This window comes from Triturus cristatus, chromosome 4_1, assembly GCF_964204655.1.
Source record: "Triturus cristatus chromosome 4_1, aTriCri1.1, whole genome shotgun sequence".
NCBI lineage: Eukaryota > Metazoa > Chordata > Amphibia > Caudata > Salamandridae > Triturus > Triturus cristatus.
Window position 1 is genome coordinate 751,794,864 of NC_140585.1, and position 24,184 is coordinate 751,819,047.

General features: G+C 42.8%; 1 protein-coding gene across 1 annotated transcript in view; it reads right to left on the minus strand.

Moving 5' to 3' along the window:
• SPIC (Spi-C transcription factor) overlaps nt 1-24,184 on the minus strand; it is an 81,792-nt gene that overhangs the window by 27,266 nt on the left and 30,342 nt on the right. The window contains exon 4 of the mRNA XM_085650610.1: nt 2,252-2,382. Coding sequence (XP_085506736.1) covers nt 2,252-2,382 — 131 coding nt within the window. The remainder of the gene's footprint in view (nt 1-2,251; nt 2,383-24,184) is intronic.

Genomic DNA, 24,184 nt, shown 5'->3' on the forward strand with positions numbered 1-24,184 from the left:
TGTTCTCCATGTAACTGAATTCTTAAAACTGTCTGTTAAATTGAGAATCTGTATGGATCATTGAGGTTGCCTTTTTACTGTTTGACTGCCTCATCTACCTCAGGAACCTATTATATGGACTATACTATATTTGGCACTATTTAACATTTGTTTTTAACTGTGATGTTTATATGCATACTTTTATGGTTTGAGTCAAAATCGAAATAAAGTCTCTCTATCTATCTATCTATCTATCTATCTATCTATCTATCTATCTATCTATCTATCTATCTATCTATCTATCTATCTATCTATCTATCTATCTTTGTAGATGTTTACTTTTGCCCAGCCATCCACATTATACATAACACTATCACTTAAGCTGGGTGACATCAAGTGATGTTAAATGATGCCCCCAGCATACTTATATTTAAGTGAAAGTGAAATATAGAGGAATCTACGTCACAGATAGAAACCGGAGCAGAGTTGGTACCATGGCAACCTCTTTGTTTACGCAAAGATTTTTCACAGGGTCATACAATAATGTAAGCTTTCCCCATCAAATCTGACACGCCTGTGCTCTTTCCATCAGTGATCTCTTTATGAGAAGAAGGCGTTTATAACTAACCCAAGCAATGAATCTGACTGAAGCTTGTGTAGCACTATTGATATCAACTTCAAATGATCGAATCAGCAGGAGCACCGTGTCCATGGGATTCAGCAAATGAAATAAAGTGACCTGGCAGCTGTCTCAAAGGGTTTTCTCTAGCATAGCTAATATACTTTGCTAAGATCAGCTCAGCTGCCATTAACGGATCTGGATAGGTTTTGAATCAGGGCTAGCATTGAAGAACGTCAATGTAAATGTGAAATTAAATTGCTAAAATCTCTGATGCTTTCCTTTTTCATGTCTCCTATCACTGAAGTACTAGATTTAAAATGTTATTCTTCATCAAAAACACCATAAAAATATCACAGTAAAATACACAACAGTATTTTTTAATAAAACACATAAAAGACTGGCATGGTCAAAAGCAACAGTATGCAACAATAGGATTTGAGATCAATTCATTTGACTGGTAATCCTGAAAACAGTTTATAGTAGCAACAATCACACAATCAGCAAAATCCCTTTCAGCAAATAATTATAAAGTAGAATCTTATTCCTAATGCTTTTGATTTGGTACGTAAAGCCTGATTAGCAAGTCCCATTGCAATATCAGAGTCAAAAACCAGCATCTACAAGTTTAAAATGGGGCAAAAAGTGGGGGGCATCTGCAACGAAGCCCAATTTCCAACAGCCACTCTCTTACCCATACATCTACTTACACACCCAGTGACTCACCCATAGAGCTATTCACACAGCCACTCAGTCTCTCATACAGACATTCACAAACACCCTCATCCACCAATAGAGCCACTCACACAGCTACCACAATCACCGATACAGCCACTTACTCACACACTCACAGGCCCATGCAGCCACTCACACAGTCACTCACTACCTATACAGCTACGCAGACATCCACTTATTCACTCATACAGCCACTCACACTGCCACTCACACACCCATACAGGCACTCAGACATCCACTCCTACACTGATACATACAAAACAGTGCACTATGATGACATATATAAGAAACAGTATCACTCATTAGTAGTACAAAAGGAATAGTAATTTAACTTATGCAGTAGCTTAGAATATATCTTAGTATGTATTCTTCACTCTGAGAAACGTTTATGAAACACACTCACTGGATGATGTCATCAGTGATGTCATTGAGATGTCATCAGTGATGTCACTGACCCGGCCAAGAGTGATGTAATATGTATCCTAATATCTGCTCACACAAAGGCAAGCACCTGCTTCATAGAGAGAGGTGTGGCTCACTGGTTAGAGGCGGCAGACCCGTAAGCAGAGAATTGGCCAGGGACCAGGGTTCAATTCCTGACGCGGCAGGGTTGTGGACCAGGGTCAAAACGGACTCGATAATTCTCGCCTCGGTACCTACTCTAACCAGGAACACACTCGGCAACTCTGGGCATTAAGCTTGCCTCATCTCTACAACGGCCCTGGGGATGCCTGGTTTCACCTTGGAGATACCCAGAAAGGGACCATCTCACAGGGATAGCCAGGACGGGTTCCCCAGCGGTATATAGCGCCGGGACACCTCCTCGTGAGGTAGCTGTTCGCGCTTTACAAATATCAGTATTATTATTATTATTATTCATAGACTGGCGTTGAGGAGACATTGGCACGGTTGACTTACTGGATGGTCCTTCCAGATACCACCTGGTTCTTCCACAGGGGCAGCGGAACAGCTGCTTAAGTTTGTCATAATGTGAGGGTGGCTGTTAATGAAGGTCTGGTATTTTTCCCATTCACAGTGCGATGTAGAAACTAAGAAATATAAAAAAAAACTGATATTAACATTATATTGTACTGCAACAGCATTCATATATCACTTACTTCTCCTTGAGAGGTGTTGACACGCTTTACTCTGAGCTGAGCAATGCTCCATGAACCCAAGGTTAGTGGTTAGACCTGTGTTTATTGGTTTGTGGGATTAGTATTGTGCTCTCAAGGAAACCATTATGTGCATTTACTTAAAATTCTTTGTAGTAAATTAAGTTAGTAGGAGTTAGGTGTGCTCATTCATAGGGGGAATTAGTTCATGTGAATGTTGGTGGGATTAATAAATAAGCTAAAGGGGATGCTGTGGTATTACTTATGAGGTGTGGGTGATTTTCAGAAATATAATGATAGAGATTAAGGCAAACACATATGTGACAACGTAGGCTATGTTCAGAGAGAAGATGGGTAGCAGAGACAGAAAGTAGGGAAGTATAATTAAAAGGTAAAAAGGAGAGGCGACAATCAGAAGTATTAAGTCTAGGTCATTTACCATGCAGGGTTTCAGGAATATAGAGGAGGCTTTTTGATACAGCATACAATTTGAGGGTGCAACATTGTAGAAAGAACCCACGTCTGCAAGTGACATAGTGCTCTACTACGAAAATATGATAGGCACTAGATTCAGACAGTCTGTCTTCAGCTCAGCTACCACCACTTCAGTGGGGTAAGCTGGCCAGCTCAAGAGTTGGAAGGGTAAAGTAATGTCTGAGTGCAATGCTAGAAGGAAGTAGTAACTTTGTGATCATAGCAGTGTGAGAGACTATATGAAGTAAACATCAAAAATGAGATTCTGCAAATGCTGAAGTGGAAGTCTTCTGTCATTCACCATAAAAATGTGCCTCACCGTATTATTTATAAAAGCAAAGTAGATCCTTTTTGATACACTTAGTTTAGGATGGATTAAATGGAGGAGATGAGAGTCTCCCTAGTCAAAGGAAATGTATTGCCTTCATTCCTATAGGTGAAAAGTGGAGATCAAGACACTGAAGTGAGGGAGGTGGAGACACAACTACCTTTAGAAATTCCATGAAGACTTTGTTAGTAAGAAGATCGGTATTACAAATGGGGCCACACAAGCATCTGCGGCCCCTTATGTAATACCAAAGTACCACGGGGCTCGCGAAGTAGGCACAAACGCCAGTTGCGACCCTGAGGCACTTGTATAATACGGCCCCAGATGTTCTCAGACAACTTGGGACCCAGCGCGGATGGTACAGGTAACAGCGGTGGGGTGGGGCGGTGTGGTGGGGTAGGGCAGGGGGGAGTCAAATGACGGGGGATAGGGAAAGTTGCGGCGATGCGGCGAGCACAAGGTAAGTGGTTTAATTTATTTTCCTTTCCCTGTTACGTCGTCTGTCGACTCTCCCCTCGCCTGCACTGCCTCACCGCTGTTACCTGTGCCGGCCGCGCCTGCTTGGGACACTATTGTTGCTATTAAAGATCCTGCTTAACTATCCTCACAGTCCGAATCCCCTGCTATTACCTCATATAAGTTCTGATTCAGTTCCCGCAACTGGAAGGACACAAACCTCACTGACACTCCTACAGCCATGTTCTATATGGAAAAATGTACTGTTGGTGCAGCAACCCACCTTTATTTCTAGTGTTTGAAAATACATGCGTTATATCACTGTCAATCTTAATTTACACTCCCAGAGGACAGAAATGTGCAGAAGCTGCTTTGTTCTAGGCTTAAAGTACATGTTGCGCTCCCAGTTGGCAAAGTCATAATTAAAATTTTGCTAACATGTTAAGAATCAAACATGCTAAGTAATCAGAAAACATTATCTAAATTGTTAGTTTTTTATCTGGAAATTTTTGGGACTAGTAGCAGTTTATAGTACCTTGGGCTAGAATGGACAAATTTGGCTCACGACAAGCAGATGCAGAGGGCGGGCTGAAAAGTGGATATGGCCTAGATTAGTAAGGCAAACTACTACTTCAGCTAAACAAAGTTGTGTCACTGTTATTGTTCAGCAGGACACATGGCTCCTAGGCGGTGTTTGACCAAGTAAACCTGTAGAATCTTTAGGCTTTACTCAAGAAGCATACGTTAAGTTTTCAAATATAATTATGTCTATTGGAGTGACTAATGAATTGCAAGGTGAACATTTAAAGTAACAAGCATTAACAATAGATCTGTAATATGCCAACACATTTAAACACAGGCATATTGTTTATGTGCATTGCATGCATATATTTTGTTTATCATATTAAAGCCAGCCATATGGGTTTTGTCAATCCAGGAAAAAGCAGCATAAAGGATTGTTTTCTATATTGAAAGCATATAGGGGCTACATAATAGAATGTGTCAAAAAGTGTCAGTTTTAATGGACTTTTCAGATTTAAAATAGTCCGTCATGAATTCCAATGGAAGGGACTGGGATGGCTACGGCGGACCACGCCTCCGCTTAGCCACAGGTGACCGCTGCCCCATTGACCCGCCCTTTGGAATGGCGGATTCGGCGTTCTGCTGTTCGCGCTGCTGCTGCTGCTGTGTGCACTAAGGACGGAGGAAGCCGCAAGCAATCCTGCCGCCTATACTGCCTGTACCGGAGGGTGCTGAGGGTCAGAAGGATAGCCGAACTCAGAAGGAGAAAGATTGGAATGGAACGGTGCGGCGCTGAGAGGTCCGGGAGAGAGCCGGTATTCAGATGATGGTATTTAGAGACTGACTCGGGAGACGCCGTAAACATCGAGCCTTTCAGCTGTCTCAACCTCCCAATCTTCACCGCGGACATTGTTGAGGTGAAAAGGAATCCAGTTTCCGGTATCCCGGTAAGCTGGGTGAACACAGCCGGGGAGACTCTGCGTTCTAGTGAATCGTGAGTCGTTCTAGGGGAAGGACACTGTGTTACTTATCTCCCATTTTGACTCCCCCCATCTCCTATTACCTTTAAAGCCTCCCCAGGACGGTATGCCATACTGAAGCAACGTTGGTATACAGGGGATGAGACTAGAATTAATCTGAATTAAAGTGATTATTTTTCTTTGACCCCCCCCCCGAGGGATTTCAGAAGGTGGGGCGGACCGAAATTTCACCGCCTCTGTTGCTGCCTGTGCTGTGTTCTTAGAAGGTAGTGGAGAGACTGGTGTTCAGTGAAAAGAGGAAAGAGCGTTACGGCGCAAAGGAGTCCAGTGACTTTTTACTGAAAAGGGGAGGAAAGGTCAAAGATAAAAGAGGGGAGTTCAAGATATGGGAAAACCACTGAAACAAGGAGGCATGGCTACAAAACTCGATACAGCAGCACGGTCTAAAACTAAAACTCGCCGAGCCTTGGCTAAAGAAAGTGCACGACTAGCCTCCAAGGGAATCAGAGAAATTAATATCAACACTCAGGGGCTTGATAGCACTCTGGAAAGCTCTGAAGAAGAACGATCCCCTGTTATTTCCCCAGGAACTGAGGTGACAGGGGTTGATACAGTTAATATCGTCTCAGGTAGCCTAAGGGTTAATTCGAATGGGGCCAAACAGTTTCCATTATTTTTCAAAAAAACTATCCCTCCATCGCCCTTGCTAGAGTCAATCCTAGATCTATCTAAATCCGGACCAGTCGAATCAGTACCTCTCCCAGCCGTCCAAGGTTCCCCTAACGCAAAAAGAACTGAAATCGATAAAGATATCGTCCATCGAGTCAACCCAGAAGGTGTAAAGGATCAAAACCATAGCCAGGCTAGCCAGGCTAGCTATCAAAATCTTGAATCTAATATATCGCCGGCAGAAGCTGACCTTTTTGAACAGGGGTCAGTATTACTCAACGCAACCCTGCCTAACCCCCCCGCGAGAAGCCATTACCGGGGGGACAACTACTAATATAGCTGAAAGGCAGAGTTATCCCGATCAGACAGACCAGTCCGCTTATACTACCAGTACCCATCAATTGGATGTCAGGGACATGCTGAATTTAATTTTAGATGAAGTTCGCGAAATCAAAAGGACCCAGAAACTGGAAATTGCGGCCCTTCATGCACGCCTGGGGAAGATCGAGGAGGCAATGTCTGGATTTCCTGCCAAACTCCAGGAGGCAGAGGCTCGGATCTCAGTGCTGGAGGACCAAGTCAATGTGGTCTTGTCTGAGGCAAAGGAAGCAACAAAAAAGAGGAAACTCTTGGAAAATAGACTGGAGGACATTGAGGGCCATTCACGAAGATCAAATCTAAGAATAGTGGGGGTTCCGGAAGGCATCGAAAATTCACAAACGCTACAATGGGTAAATACATTCATTAAGCAGACCGTGCTTCCTGAATTTGAGGGGGACCTCACTATCACCAGGGCTCACCGGGTTCCTCCACATCCTTTTCCGAACTCTACTATGCCGCGAACAATCCTGCTAAATTTTGCTGACTATCGAATCAAGGAGAAAATCTTGACGAAAGCTTTTCAGCAGAGACAGTTCTCCATAAACGCAACCTCAAAATGTCGTATATTTGCCGACATGACTGCTTCAGCAGCTCGAAGAAGGAAAGAATTTGTAAAACTCCTCCAGTTATTTAAATCTCATGGAGCCCAAGCCTCTATAGCTCAGCAATCTAAACTTAGAGTACTAGTTAAGGGCAAATTTTTTATTTTTTCAGATTTGGAGGAGGCCCAGGCTTTATTAAAGGAGATTTCGCAAGGTCAATAATCTGAGGAAACACATTTCGTGGTTCTGGTGGGGGGGGGTCACTGGGGTAGAAGGGTCACCCGGGTGTAATACCATGACACCCATGATTGAAGGAGGGAAGGGTGAAATGTGGTTGGCGTGGTTGGGGTATCCACATTCTAAGGGGAGTAAGGGAGGGGGGGGAATCGGAGCAAAAAAGAAAAGGAGCAGGGGCAGGAGTAAACGGCATAGGAATTATATGATTAGAAACTTAAGCTTATCTGTAACGAAAAATCTAAATGAACTTTAGCAATTGTAAAATCTTGTCAGTCAATGCCAATGGAATGTTAAATAAGCAAAAATATGGCGCTCTCATAAAATGGTTAATTTCATCTGACCCCCAAATAGTATATTTTCAAGAGACGCACCTAAAATCAAACTCTCCAAAACTTTTTCTACCCAGATTTTTCTCCCACGCTTTCTTCGCATCAGCTGGATTGGCCCAGAGGGGAGTTGCAATTTATCTTTCGAGAAAAATACCCTGGGAAATCCTACAAGTTCAGAGAGATATACAGGGAAGATGGATATGGGTAATGGTTAAATTGCAGGGAAAATCTTTCAATCTTGTCAACTACTACGGCCCTGTTACTGACGAGACCGAAAGCTTGATTAAAATTCATGAGTCTTTGAGGGGAATTCCGGGACAGATCATACTAGGAGGTGATTTTAATTTCATACAAAACTTGAAGAAAGACACATCAAATAAAAATAAAAAACAATGTAAACCATATACTCTAAGAGCGGTGGATGCCCTAAAAAAAGAATATCAACTGGTAGATCCTTGGCGAATTAGGAATCCGGAAGACACAAAATTTACTTGTTATTCACATCGCTTCGCCACTGCATCTCGAATTGATTTTTATCTTATATCCAGATCTCTTCAAATTTTAAAAATTGACAGTGGGTGCAATCCTTTTTCTGACCACGCTAAAATCGAACTTAAGATCGCAATAGATGGCGGGAAAAGGGAGCAGCCGAGGTGGCAGCTCGACCGTACTCTCCTCCAGAACCAGGACTGGGTTAAAGATTTTAGGGAATGGATCTTGGAATTTTTTAAACTAAATTCCAACACCGCTAATGTGTTCTCTGTTTGGGGTGGGTTTAAAGCTGCTGCCCGTGGTCAGATTATTGCCTTTACGGCAGCCCAGGCCAAAACAAGATCGCTTAAAATAGCTCAACTCCAGGCTGCAGTCGAAAAAGAACATATTCTCCGGGATCGGAAATGTCCCAACGAATTCGAACAGGCAAAAGCTATCTTGCGGGATTTCTTCACCCTAGAAGAGATCTGTAGTTCCAAAATGTACCAGCAAAAAGTCTATGAAGAAAATCAGTTAATAGGTAAATTGTTAGCAAATGCAACTAGGAAAAAACAGGAGTCAGCATTCATTTTAAAGATACAAGATCCTCAGACAGGTCGTGATGAAGTTGACAGGGAAAGGATCTCGCAGATTTTTGTTACACATTACCACAGTATCTACGCAATGGAATATTCAACAGGCGACGATATGATTTTTAATTATTTTTCCAACGTCGCATTTCCTAAACTTTCTGAGAGTCGGGTTTCCCAACTAGAACTAGAGATTGAAACAATAGAAATATCAACTTCTGTAAAGGAAACAGCTGGAGGAAAAGCATGTGGGCCAGATGGATTTCCCATCGAATTTTATAAACTATTTTTAAAAGAATTGCTGACCCCTCTGAAACAATTATTTAACAACATTAAAGAGGGAGGTCGCATACCGGCAATATTTAAGGAGGCTACAATCGTGTCATTCGTGAAGAAAGACAAAAACCCCGACAATATCAACTCCTATCGGCCCATAAGTCTCTTAAATTCTGACTATAAAATTTTAATGAAAATATGGGCCAAACGTTTTACATTTGCGGCTCGAGAGGTGATTAGTAGAGACCAGACAGGTTTCATAGCCGGTAGATCCATGGCAGCCAACACCGAATTTCTAATTCAAGCTTTGGACTATTTTAATACCAACTTAACCCCAGCATGCATTGTTATGGTAGACGCGGAAAAAGCTTTTGACTTAGTCAACTGGAGCACCCTGTTTTTTATCCTAAGACAATTTGGATTTCCAGCCCAGATTGTCAACATGCTACGTATAATTTATCAAGACGCCTCGGCCCAGATTTTTATTAATATGAAAACTGTCGGCTCGATAAAAATTAATAGAGGGACCAGGCAGGGTTGCCCTCTTTCTCCGTTGCTATTCACCTTTTTTATTGAACCTTTAGCAATCAAGATTAGAAATAATGCTGCTATTCGATCACCGGTCTTCCGAATGTCCAAAATAAAATTATTTGCTGACGACATTATTTTATATCTGAGGCCCGATAAAGAAAATATTGAGAGTGTTTTAAAAGAATTTAGAGAATTTGAACAAATTGGTGGTTATAAAATAAACTCCAATAAAACAGAAATACTAGCTTTAAATACTGATATTAATTATCTCCCATTGGACTTAAGAACACAAGCAGCCAATAAAGATCCGATTAGGTATTTAGGAATTTACATTAACTCTCATTACCACCAGCTGTTTGAATTAAATTACACCAGGATGAAAGATAAAATTAAGAAGCTTTTGGATCAGTGGCTTGTATTACCACTCTCAATTGTGGGCAGGGTATCTCTTATCAAAATGTCAATACTTCCGTTGCTTATATTTTTATTTAGTAATATCCCTATAAAAGTCAAGCTCTCCTTTTTTAAAGAAATTGAGACGATGTTCAGAAGTTTTGTCTGGGGGAAAAAAATTTCTAGGGTCAAATTACCAATAGTACAACTATCTACCTCACAGGGTGGTCTTGCCCTACCAGCTGTGAAAATATATTATGAGGCCGCCTTTTTAGATATAGTGGCGGGACTGATGGGCTCGACATCTAAGCGAGACAGTTTCTTTTTGGAAAAAATGCTTCAGGAAAATAGCTCCAATTTACAAGTGTTCCTAAAGACTTCCAAATATCCCAAAAAAACCCGATATAAGACCTTAAGGGAATATCATTCTAGACTTCAGTGTCTTTCAAAAAAAATGGACTCCTCCGGCTGGCAATTCTTGAGTTTGAGGGAATGTTTAGATCTCGGGCTCTAACTAAACAAAAGTCATTTAATTAGATGGGAAAAGTGCGGGCTAAAAGAAATAAGACACTTTTCCATTCTTAATCGAATAATTTCGTGGCAAGAGGTGATGTCCAGAGCAAACGGCCCGAATAGACCTACGTTTTTCGAATATATACAAATCGTATACTTTATAAGGAAAATACATGGTATTATTAACTCTCCATCTGAACTAGCTGTAGCCCTATACGGAGCCAAAATAATGGGTATAGGGAATTGGTATAAGCTGCTATTTCAACAAAATCATACGCCACTGGTTGAAAGCCACCTAAGAAAAATAGACCACGTGACACAATGCAGCCTTCAATATAAAGACTGGGAGACGATATGCTGTTTAGGCAATAAAGCACTAAGAGCAGCTAACTTTAAAAGGATGGCCTTTTTATCACGCTGGTTAGCCTATTTGACACCGGAGGCCCTGGGGAAAATTTACCCGGAAGTTGAAAATAAGTGTTTTAGATGTCTTGCTAATGGTCAAGGTGGCTGGCACCATATTTTCTTCTCTTGCCCGAAACTAAATCTATTCTGGAATACAATTTTTGCGGATTTGGGAAGGGCAATCGGGAAAAATATTCAGCCAGAGGCCGAATCGGCTTTGTTTGGTATCGCGAAAAACAGAACGATAATTAATAGGGATGAAGAGACTTTTCTATTTATTTCATGTATGGTTGCCCGATCCTTAATTCTACAAAATTGGAAGTCCACCGATGCTCCCTCTCACTTGAAATGGTGGATGAAAATGAGAAGAACTTGTAATTTTGAAAGAGCTTATGCAGGCCGGGTGGGTTCCATTAAGAAATTTGAGAAAAACTGGAAGTATTTTAGTGATCTGGAAAAAGACAAAGGAAACTGAACAATGTCTGGGTCAGGCTGTTAATAATTGTAGTAGTTTTATACAATCAAAAAAACACTAGCCTCTTTTTTCTATGTAATTGCTGCTACAAATCTATAATGATGGTTATCAAATCTTTTCCCAAAGCACTTTACCACCGTCGTCTCATAAATCGACGCACTTGAACTTTTCTGTCTCCTAATGACTATACTTGAGAAGCACTAGCACTTTTTTTTTTTCTATACATTGCTGCTTATTAACAACGGATATTATATCTGTTCCTTTAGCATTTTATGGTCTGCTGTTTAGTACATTACATCCCTTCCTCATTATGGATTAGTTTTTCTGATTACTACTTTTAGCAACATAAAGGAAGGAGCTAAGATGGGAAGGCTATTTAGTACTCTTTAGAGGTTTCTAATATTGAATTCTTTGTATTTATAACATCTTGTTATCATAAATTGTACTTTGTATTTGGATGCTATGTCGTTGCTCTGCTCTGCTCAATAAAAAATTAAAAAAAAAAAAAAAAATGAATTCCAATGGAAGTAATTCCTTGAAAGTGGAATGACACGTCAAAGCGCCAATAGTATGAGCAAGAGAGATCATTTATCTGGGTGAAACCAGAGCCTACTCCATGTAGGGAATATTGTAATATGAATTTCATTGCATCATGAATACAAAGGATCGCATTAAAATACAAGCCATTAAAATAATGTACATGTTAAAACGTTGTTAACAATAGGTCTTGCAGACAGATGACAAGCCAGACGTATGAATGCCCCCTTTATAAAAGGGCGATGACAGTTCCCCCTCACTTAACAAATAGACGGGTTGGGTAACTGTATTAAGTCTTTTGGTTCGTAAACATTTGTTCTGTAGACATAATAAAATATCAATTACAATCATAAAAGCAATTAGACACAGTCAATAATTACGAACAAATTCTGAAAGTCGAAGGATATAAAAAGTATCACCATAGGTTTAAAATAGCTCAAGCAATTAAAAAACAGCGATATGCAAAATCCCAAAATGTTGTGAGCTTTGCCATGGATGGGGCGTCATTCGAAGAGGAGCAGTTTCTAACTGCATCATGTGTTGTTCTGCACTTTGCACAACTGCCAGACTTCAAACACTTTTTCCTTAAGCGCAGTAACTGTGGGCATACACAACCGATATGTTCTAGTGATTCAGTCTTATAAACACAAAGCGGACAGGATTTTGTTGGAAAGCCCTTCCTGTTCCATGGACCTCCAAATTGGGCAATTGGAACATGCATAAGGTGTAAGCTCAGATATTTGATTTCACAGCCAGAGTTTAAGGCCAAAGCAATCTGTCTAATGTTTTCCCTCAGAGACTGCCTTCTGAGACTCCCGGCCCGATTCAGATAGGCTGGAGAGGAGCGACAATGAAGGTAAATCAATCTGGGTAATAACGTTGGTAATTGATATTAGACTGAAGGCTGATGAAGAATCACTTAACGACGGCATTACTTAATATATAGCGCTTCAAAGTATCTTATTTGGCACTAGAGCAATAACGCTGCTCCTGTATGTCTCGCGAGTAGCAAGGATAAAGTCAGTGCTTTAAATGGGAAAAAATAGGTGCAGGTACTCATTAAAATGAGCTAAAGGTGTGGCAAGTGGGCAAAGCTAGGGGCGGGGCTAAGGGCAAGACATGATGATACACAATGACTTCTATACCAGTTGCAGCACATATTAAAACACGAGAAATGTGTTTAGGCAAACAGAACAGGTTAACTCATTACACAACATGAAAGCCAAACAGGATGATATGTTAACATTTCCTTGTCTATCTATCTATCTATCTATCTATCTATCTATCTATCTATCTATCTATCTATCTATCTATCTATCTATCTATCTATCTATCTATCTATCTATCTATCTATCTATCTATCTATCTGTCTGTCTGTCTGTCTGTCTGTCTGTCTGTCTGTCTGTCTGTCTGTCTGTCTGCCTGTCTGTCTGTCTGTCTGTCTGTCTGTCTGTCTGTCTGTCTGTCTATCTATCTATCTATCTATCTATCTATCTATCTGTCTGTCTGTCTGTCTGTCTGTCTGTCTGTCTGTCTGTCTGTCTGTCTGTCTGTCTGTCTATCTATCTATCTATATATATTATTAAAGTTAATAAGAAATACAGCAGGTTTTTAACTTTGCACAGATTTGTGTTAAAATGCCATTTCTAAGCCCCGATTTCAGAACTGAACAAATATCTGGTATTTTTAATCTGAAAAAAGTGTCAATCCTAACTTCACTTGTCACCTCACTTTTTATTACATTCCTCCCTGCCCCTTCCTTCTATGTTCATCTCGTTTTTCCCCCAATCAGACCCATCACCAGTTGTCATGGGAGCTCATTCCTGGGGTGGTGCAGCGGTCCCTGCTATTCATTGCTCTTTGGGCAGGGCTACCTTCATACCCATGAATCTCTCACTGTTATGTAAATGCAGCCATTAGTGTTGGAGGGGCACACAGAGGGAAGCAGCTCCTGCGCTGAAAAAACACAAACATGAAAAGACAAGCATTTGCAATGCAATAGGTCTCGCATTTACGCGAGTTTGAGCTATTGACATTGCAAATGGCAATGCCTTTTATTATTGTTTTCGTTCTTGAAACATAAATAAAAGGCATTGTCATTTGGAATGTCAGTAGCTCAAACTTGCATAAATGCAAGACCTATTGCATTGCAAATGCTAACGGCTGTCCTGCAGTCATCCACTTCTGTGAGGACAGCTGATCTCAGCAAAAAGACAGAAGTGGATGCCTGCATGTGCCCCTGGGGGACTGGCATAAAAAAAACACGCAATGGCCAAATGGCGAGAGCAGCCATCTTTGTCCATTGCAGACGCGTGCATGAGAGCCCTCACAGAATTGATTCCAAAAGGTGCACTCCTGGCTAGGGCAGCGCATGCGCTGCTTTCACCAGGCGAGACCTAAAAAACGGCTTTGAGGAAGGTGTAGGATTGTGCTGCACTGCCACTTGGTGGAGAGGTGTGATGCAGCGGCCAGGGCAGCTGACTTCGGACCACAGGTTTCACGGTTTGATTCCTGGCTCCGGCAGCAGCTGAGCACCATGTAACTCTAGGCAAAAGCTCCCTTAATTTCCATGACGGCCCCCAGCGCCTTGAGACCTGTAAGGGTGAGTAGTTCGCACTTTACAAATACAGACTTTTACATTTTACTCGCTTTAGTAAGGCCAGTGCAATACCCTAAATGGGACTGGATTACTGACCGCAGCCCCAGCCCAGACCATTTCATGCACTTGATGGAGAGGGGGTGGGGCTAAGGCACTTTCACCTGAATGGTCGTTGCATGCCTAATTAATTAACAGTGCAGGGACTGCCTAGACACTGTCCTGTTAATTACAGCCTGATGGAAGCCCTCTCAAACCCCTGCAGTGTGGGGAAATTCAAAGGGGTGCCTCTGGACTTTAGCAGCATCTCGGCAAAAGTCTACTTTAGAGGCTCAGAGTGATTGCGAGATCCGGAAGCAGAGCGGCATCTGTCCTGCGTTGGAGGAGATACCGAACCCTAGCCTGCCATGCCATCAATCAGGTTACCGGTACTCTCCCTGACTAAAGAAAAGTGCCGGTACTGAGGGCTAGAAAATTTGAAAGTGCCGGTACTCAGTACCGGTGAGTACCAGCCTATTTAAAGCACTGAGTAAAGTGATCTCCAGTTGGATTTTACAGTGCGGGATGGAAGGACGAAGGCCTAACAAGTGCCCAATTTCCTTCATATAAAGGCTGTTCAGTGTTGTGATTGTTTTATCATTAAAGACCAGGGAGGCATGCAAAAGAGTTGAAATGCGTTTGCTGTTGAATACCTCAATGGATTGAAGAATAGACTGGCCACCGTAGAAGTACTTTTTAAGCGCCTGAGTAATGACATAGGCATTTGTTTGTCTATTTGTCATATGTTCTGCCCAGGTTTGTTTTTTATCAATCGCCCAGATAGTTATAATGGTCTACTTCTTTGAGGCAGTTATTGTCGATCACCAGTCTGGTTCAAATTCTGGTGTTGCCGAAGAACATGATTTTGGTCTTGTCATAATGTACTGGAAAATCATTCTGTTTATTAAAATCACATAGGCTTAACTGCTAATATTGAAGAGCCTTTGGGTTTATTGACCTAATTGCCTTGGAGTCTAGTTTGGGGGCTAACCCGTTCGGGTGCTCCACAGAAGAGGATGAATCAGCTATGTTTAATGAGAAAAATGAAGTCGCCAGAATGCGCACCTGTTTTTGTCAATTTCCAGTATTCGATCTGGCCGATAAGACGCCTCCAGCAAGCTTTATTTGCAACCAGGTGTTATCATGTAGGAGCATAAAAAATGTAACAAGGATTGGTTAATGCCCCATTTTGTTAGTTTGCCCCAGAATTTTCTCTGGCTCACTTTGTCAAATGCCTGAGAGTAGTCAACATAGCACACACAAAACGAAAAACGTCTTTCTAATGTCTTGTTCACCAAGAACTTAAAGGCAGTGATAATGTCGGTAATAGAGCAGGCAGCTCTAAATTCAGTTTGATTAGTGGGTATTAATTTGTTATCAGCTGTCCAATCATGCAGATTCATAAGAAGTTTGCAAAGAGCTTCCCATATGAATCTAAGAGGGCAATAAGACGATCATTTTTTGGAGCATCTTTTAGTCATTTTTTGTGAATAGGGTGAACAAGCACACCTTCCCAGGACAGCAGAATTTGGCCATTTGAAGAACAAGTGAGAATAAAGAGTGTAATATTTCAGACCAAAGGTTAACATCTGCTTTTAAAAAATCAATGGGAATCCCGTTCGGCCCTGCAGCTTTTGATGGATGTGATTTTTTTAGCAACTCTATTATTTCTTCATTAAGTTTTTCGCGAATTGTTAAGCATTCTCTGCATTCTTTTTCAGACCTTCTTTGAGAATGCTTTAGCTCTCTTGCTGTGTTATAGCGCCCACCACTCAGCACTTCACCGCCATCCCACCACTGCAGCACACCACCATTATTATCCCACAGCTACAAGCTACCACTTACGACATCAGAAACCGACCATGATAAACATCCATTCACCAGAATTGTACCATCAATCTCAAAACACTTTGGGGCATATCAGCAACAACTGGCACTTAGCGCTAGGATAATTATCGCCGGCTAGCGTGGATTTTTATCGCTGAGATAGCGTGCTTTTAGCAACGCTTATCTCAAAAGCGATAAAAATCCTAGCGCTAACTGCCAAACGTGAGATTATCGCTGGAAACCCAGTGAAAATCCCATGAAGTTTGATGATAGCTTGCTGATAGGGCCTCACATACTTAGCCACCTTCCATAGGATATCATGGCTAAGTCAGTTTCAAAGCAGGTGTAAGGAAAGTAGCGATAACAGAGGTTATCGCTACTTTTCTTGTTGCTATGCTGCTTTGCGTGAGGCTTGATATTAGCGACATTTCTCCCGTTATCCTAGGGAGGAACGCCCACTTTGCATCTCATTAGAGATGCAAAGATGGGCGTTAGGAATTCAGGCGCTAAGGCAAGGTTTCACGCGATAGCGTGACCTTGCTGATATAGCGATAAAATTATCGCTGCTTTTCGGCCGAAAACGGCTGCAAAAGTGGCGATAATTTTATATCGCCGCCTTGTAGATATGCCCCTAAATCCGTACACACACCACAGCACTAAAAGTCCAGTAATGCACCTCGACTCAACTTTTTGCAGGAAACAACAGCTTCATTAGTCCTTTCGCACTGCACCGCCAATCCAGCATTCCAGCCACACCCAGCATCACAGCACAAGGAGGGTTTTACCCCCCCCAGCACCACACTACCACCTGAAATGCATCCTACCACAAAAACAGAACTGTAACACCACAACGCACTACACATCCATGCAAGCACTGATCTCTTAATACTACACAAGCAGCACCAGGCCTGTGTAACCACTACCTACCATCACTGCACCACAGCACACTCATCTGTGAGCACACCACTACCAACCAGTGCTGTACCAGAAGGTTGCATCACTATTACCAGCATCACCCAACCATCTCTGAGCACCACAGCATTCTTAAGTATCATACTCACATTCCTCATTCCTACTATAGCACCATGACACCAGCACCATGCCACCAGCACTGCACTGATAAAACTCAGCATCAAAGCACTAACATTACTTGACTGCACACCATCCTGGGCACTGCACCGGCATCACCCAACCATCTCTGAGCACCACAGCATTCTTTAGATCAGACTTTCATTCCTCATTCCTACTACAGCACCATGACACCAGCACCATGCCACCAGCACTGCACTTATAAAACTCAGCATCAAAGCACTAACATTGCTTGACTGCACACCATCCTGGGCACTGCACTACCACTCTTAGCAGAAAACCACCACTTATCAGCGATGCACTACCAGCACACCCCTGTCCCCCAGCATCACAGAGTTTCCATGAGCAGTACACCATTGTTGTCCTACATCAGAGCCCTGGCAGAGCATCACTCTGCCACCCCAACACAACTCCCCTAACAAAGTGCAATTATCCCCTGACGTCACATCTCTGCCCCATCACTACACCACCACTGAGCATTAAAAACTACCACCAAACACCCACCACCTCTCCAGCAAAACATCACCACCTGACCACATTGCAACATTACCACCAGGGCCCCAGCACCACATCTAAAAAAACAAGGACCACCCTCAAAGCAACACAACCACGTCCAGCACTGCACCATATTCCCCAAAAGTACATCAACCTAACCTAGTATCATCCTCCAGCCCAGCACTACCTTCAGGTTACGTCAATTGAGAGCCTACACAAAACACACCCTCTTCAATGCCTCCAGATTTGCTAGGGGGTCAGATTTAAAGTATCTCATAAACAGCCAGGTGGCGCTGCTCTCTACCCACACTCCAGTCACCCGCATCTCAGGGAGGGAGAAATGAAGGTGAGCAGTCAGAGAAGCACCGAAGTGGAGGCAGTGCAATGCGTGGTCCAGCTTGTGACCAGGCAAATAATATAACAAGGCTCTTTATTCTTAAAGCATTTGCTGCCTTTTTCACTTCCCCTACTAATGAATCCCTGAGGCAGCACATAGTGGACTGACCAGTTCTTAGCCTGCTCATACTTTTTAATTTCCAGAGTATGCAACAAATACAGTGGAATAGGTTATTGTGTTTACAAACGTGCTTCAGTCATGATCTTTTATCAGCAGCTTAAAAAGACTGAGGCTCTATCGGCGAGAGCTTCTGAAGACCTTTATTCTCACTTTCACAGAACAGATGTACATTATTTATTTCCCGTCTGTTCTGGATGTTAACAGCACATAACACCTTTTAGAGAGGGCCTCAATTTCTGTTAATTGTCCGTCCACAATTCACTAATGTGGCAAGAGCAATTACAAGCTGTTAATGCATGACAACACGTTGGGGAATAAGGCTTTTAGAACGTGATCCCCTAAAGCCACCCAGTGCAGCAAGAAAACACACTCTCCCGGCCAGCTTCATGTATCTAAAACTAAACCTAGAGCGCAAACAACAGTTGTTAGAACCAGCATTCTAAGCATTACGATTGGCTGGGACAATCTCAATCCTACATACAGGGTTCTAGATTTGATTATTGACAGTGTATGCCTGACTTCTTCGCCCAGACTAATGATTCCAACCTTTGTCGGTGTGCTCAAGCAGTGGCGGCTGGTCCATGGGGCGCTGGGGCAGCGCCTCACCAGGCAATCAAGTCAACACAAAAAGAAACTGCTCACTGAATCAGGCAGCAAGAATGTAAGCAGACGAATTGACAGCTTTGACAATTGGTCTGTTTACATTTCCGGCCAGTGCAGGCAGCTGCTTCACAGGTGAAAGTGCACATGACAGTCAACAAACACACAGCACACGCAGGCGAGAGCAGCAGGAGTCCAGATGGACTCCGACTGCGCATCTGCGAGAAGAGTGCTTTTTATTTCATCTCCCCCACTCCATTCTCAATACATTAGGTATGCTGCGCATGCCTAGTGTAGTGCAGGCGGTGTGAAGATAGGATCCTGGCCGGTGGTGACGTACAGTCGCCCCATGCCCTGTCAAATGGGAGGATACAGCCGAGAAGCAGCCCTCAGTCGCATCCAGTCTTCTGATTTGCCAGTCAAGCAAAAGAGCGGGGACAAGTTAGTTCCCATGTCTTGTGAGAGGAGACATGATGCGACGCAGGACCGGAGCGGGAGATGCCTGGTAAGTTTATTTGTTTTTATTTAATCTATCATTAAATTAAACCCCCTCCATGCGTTCCCCACCGAGTCATGCCAGCCGCGACTGTGTGCCTTTGTGTTTTTGAATTATTGCTGCTTTGTCAAATTGCCGAGGACAGGTCAGTTGTAAACGCGAAGTGGAGAGCAGACATTACACGTTTTGCGTCAGACTGATGCAGGCAAGGGTTGCTAATGTACTCTGGGGATAGGAGGAGGAACACGCAGTTAGGGTCTATGTAGTATCCTTAGGTCATGTTAATATGTTCCTTTTCATTCTGTACCTAGCTGCTCAGCCAGTGTGAGTGTTCCGCGTAGAATGTTAGTGTGAGTGGAATGCTTGGGTTCCTGTGTGTGTGAGAGACAGTTGGGAAGATGGGCTGAGCAGCTAGGAAGCTGCTCCTGGTGGGGCTGTTCTGGGGCCTATTCTGGGGCCTGTTCTGGGTTTGTCCTAACTTGCTGTAACGTCTATCTATGGACTTAATAAACTACCTAAAACCATCTCGGCTACGTCTACTTCATCATCTGAACATGTGGGCCCAGCCCACTACATTTATGGCGACGAGGATGGGATCCTTATTTGACATGTGTTATCCCTGCCTAAGGGATAGGAGTGGGTTTTAGTCCCATTTCCTTTAATGATAGTTTTATCCCTGCTTAGGGATGGGAGTGGGTTTTTTAGTCCCATCACCCCACGTTCACAGTAATTAATATGGGAATGGGTTTTAGTCCCATTTTTCTAGTTAAAAAGGGTTTGGGTGTCAGTTCCATTTACTCTGTTATAGGGGGTTGGAGTCCCACCTATGTTATTAGTAATGGGTGTCAGTCCCATTTACTAAGTTTAAAGGGGGTGTTAATCCCACCTTTGTTATGTTTGTGTGGGGTATGAGTCCTTTCATTTACGTATTCGCTGTCGTGTGTGTGGGTAGCCATCCTTTGATGCCACACTGTGCTGCATTTCGGCTTTACATGCTGCTCAAGTCAGTGGGTTATAGTCCCATGTGACGGATTCTGCACATTTGGGTGTTAGTCCCAAACAATGTTTATTTCACTTGGGTTTAAGTCCCATAGTGTCCCTCACATGAGGGGTGGCGTATTGGGTTGTCACCACAGTCTTCTCACGTGAGAAGTACTTCCTTGGGTGTCGTTCTACCCATAGGATTCCTGTCTGGGTATCATATTCACTTGTTTTATGTAAGCTTTTATTTCACTTATTAAATTTTTCTTTGTTCAGTATTAAAGGAGGAGGATGGTGTTAGTGTGTTGATCTATGCTTTCATCTTTCCTTTCTCCTTAGTGTGTCTGTTTTCCCTCTCGTGATGTATTTCTTCATGCATCCCTGGGTTTATGGACTCTTTACATTTTTTGTACATTTCTGTACTTATTTGTTTTCATTTCTGTTTGGGTTTAGTTTAGGTCTTATTAATTTTCAGTGTAAAGGGAGAGGATGTGTAGTATCCTTAGGTAATGTTAATATGTTCCTTTTCATTCTGTACCTAGCTGCTCAGCCAGTGTGAGTGTTCCGCGTAGAATGTTAGTGTGAGTGGAATGCTTGGGTTCCTGTGTGTGTGAGAGACAGTTGGGAAGATGGGCTGAGCAGCTAGGAGGCTGCTCCTGGTGGGGCTGTTCTGGGGCCTATTCTGGGGCCTGTTCTGGGTTTGTCCTAGCTTGCTGTAACTTCTATCTATGGACTTAATAAACTACCTAAAACCATCTCGGCTACGTCTACTTCATCATCTGAACATGTGGGCCCAGCCCACTACAGTCTAGTACGGTACTTGCTCGGGCCCACTCATCTTCACAAAGCAGGTTCAGCCCCTGACATGATGTCCCCTAGCTTGGATATGCTTATAAGGTCCCATTTTTTCGGTGCAATCCATACGGTGCTGCGTGAATGGGGAATTGAGGTGGGGCACTCTCGGCATATCAAATCTCTTTATGTTGGTGATGCGTTGTTTTATCTTAGAAAGCTTAGTACATTGGTGACGGCATTAATTAGAGCTGCTTCTTGAGCTTGGCAAAGTGTCTGGCCTCCAAATTAACAAACGAAAGACCTTGCTGACTTGTGTGCCAGGGAAAGGTTGCCTGACCTGGAGTTGAAATGGAAGGTGGAGAAGTTATATCTTGGTGTGATGGTGGCGCATATGTGTAAGAAATAGCCACAGTATAATATTGAGAGGGTCACTGGCGCACTGCTGGCCTCTGTCCGTTTTAGGAACGCGCTACCAATCATTGATGGGTAGAGTTGCGGACTGCAAGATGGTGTTTTTTGCCTCACAATGCTTGTAAGTGATTTAAAATTCACTGTGTCCCCTGCACACAGGGGTGTTCCGACAGTTAAATTCCCTTCTTACCAGGCTTATCTGGGCAGGAAAGCAGACTAGAGTAGCGCACCTGACATTGATGAGGGGATATGGGTATGGTGGAGTTAGTGTGTCGAATTTGGAATGCTATTATTATGCTTCTCACAGCAGCACACTGTGAAATGGATGGATGAGGGGGCCTATTGGGAGAAGGACCTGCAAGCAGGGTTGGTGCGACAGACAGCAGCGGTGTGGCATAGGGTGGTGTCGGTGTTGTTAAAGAGTGCTGCAGAGGTGCATATTGTGAAGCAGCCCCTTCCACGTATCGCAGTAGTGAGAATCCTCTGACGTAGGAATGCTGGTCCAACCTGAATTTTACTTTGGCATGCGATGGACGGCAGGAAATGTGTGTGTGTGTGTCTGTTATTTTTTAACTGAAAATAACCTCTGGGACACTAACCCAACAGTGGTCTGTAAGTTGCTTGTTAGATGTTGGGTTGCTTCAGCACTTGCCTTTAAACATTTTGTGACCTGGTTTTCCAGTTAGAGTTGCTTGCAACGAGATGGGTGTTTCTTTTCTGTGTATGTTTCAGTCGATTCAGCTGGTTCGACTTTTACGAGCAATTTTGTAACACCGTTCACTCGCTTTCCATTCACACAAAAACTCACCGTAAATTATTACTGCAGTGCAGATGCATTGGTATGTTTACTGTACTCCCGTGCTTGGCTGGCATTTTTCCATGTGTTTCGCCCTCACTTCCCAGGCTTCGCGAATTATAGAAACCTTGCACTGAATTAATTTCTATTTCACGTTTGTACATCAGTGTCATGTTAAGGATTTTAGTGTTCCTCGGCAACAAATATTTTAGGGGAGCTGTTTGAACTTTGAATTGTATTTGTGCTTTCATGATTGACTGATTTAGTACATAAGCATGAGCGCTTTTTCTGCAAACCGTTTTTAGGCGCTGGAATGTATTAATGTTACACTGCCACTCCCGGGCACTGCCGCTACACCACCCGTTTATGTTTCTGTATGCAGCTCGACGAGATAGTAAAATGTACATTAAAGATTCCAATAGTTATAACAAGTAAATGCTAGGTCTAGTTTAACGCCTACTGCAGTTAATTAATATAAGTGGAAGACCAGGGAAATGCCTTCCACTGAGCAGCAAAATTGTACAGTTCTATCTGGCTACGCGGGCTGGCGGTAGTTGTGTGCATTGCTGTATAGATCTGAATAATGGCCTCACATTTACAAACACGCAAATACGCCTGTGATGTATAATTCAGTGAGAACGGCTTGTTTCATGTGTCTGCTTAAATAATATTTAATGCATTAAACATCCACGCGTTTAGCTCGCTGTCTACATAGTGCCTCTTCTAATTACTGAAGTGATAGAAACTGTTTCACTCTTGTTCACGCCCTGCCGAGGATGACTTAATGCGTGGCATGCTGAACACATTTATCTGTATCCATGTCGCCTTCTCTGTCTGCGCCACTTATCCAAGCCATCCAGCCCAGAGCTCGGGATCTCTACCCTGTCACTTCTGGTTAAAGTCCCGGCTACAAATGAAAGGAGTCTGGTCCCTCTAAGTGAAAGCGTCAGCCATTTTTTCTGCAGAGCTCAGCCCTGGTCAGACACAAGTGTGGGGACCTTATATCCTTGCTAATTTACTAAGTATTTTGAGCACAGCCTGCATAACTTCCGGGATAGTGCCACACTCTCAAATTTGCTTGAAAATGCACCATTTGCCTACTCTGTTTAAAAAAAATTCTTGGGGGAGAACCCCCGTACCCCTCCGTAGGGAGTTCAGGCTCGCTCGCTACGCTCGATTGCCGCAGTGAAGTATGACAGTTGTTTTAAGCCGCACCACTTTCAAATGTCACCAGCCACCACTGGTGTGCTGTTTATTTCCAGTCTCAGTTCAGAGTCCCATATGCTAGTGAACTTGTGCTTTTGCTGTAATACTTGAAATGCTGTTCCATTTTTGTCCTCCATTAGAATACCAAATGTCGATGCTTTCCTCTCCCCTGTCTTGCTTTTAGGGCACCTTACAAGGAAGCACTGGTATTTAAAAGCAGCCCTTCATAACTTTCCCATATTGCACTAACAAAACTAAGTCTAACAATCACCATGTGGGATCGGCATGTTCTCCCTCCCAAGAATATAATGTACGTATTATTTTAAACGATTTTCCCAAAATATTGCTTAAATAGAGCGTAAATTTAACATTATCCAGGAGCATTATTCAATCCAGCTGAAAATCATGAATGTGCCTACGTTACAATTGTGATAAGCTCTCTCGGGGCTTCAGGCTGATGGACTGAGGATACCTTGGTCCTGGAAGTCTACCGCTGCCTCAATCTTCCAGGGCTCTAACAGTTGTCCAATAAGGCCCGTTCAACCCTTAGCACTGGATACTCTCTACACCATCATCAGCTGCAGATGAGGGTGTGGGGGTGTTATTGTAACAGAATTTACAGGCACATGCATCAAACAAAAATCAGGTCGCAAATTTTGCTAATCGCAAAATAAGCCTGTTTGCGATCGCAAATCACTGTCATCCAATGCATGAACCCACAATCTGCGAAAACACCTAAAATCACAAAAATAAGGATTCGCAAATAATTTGGAGACATA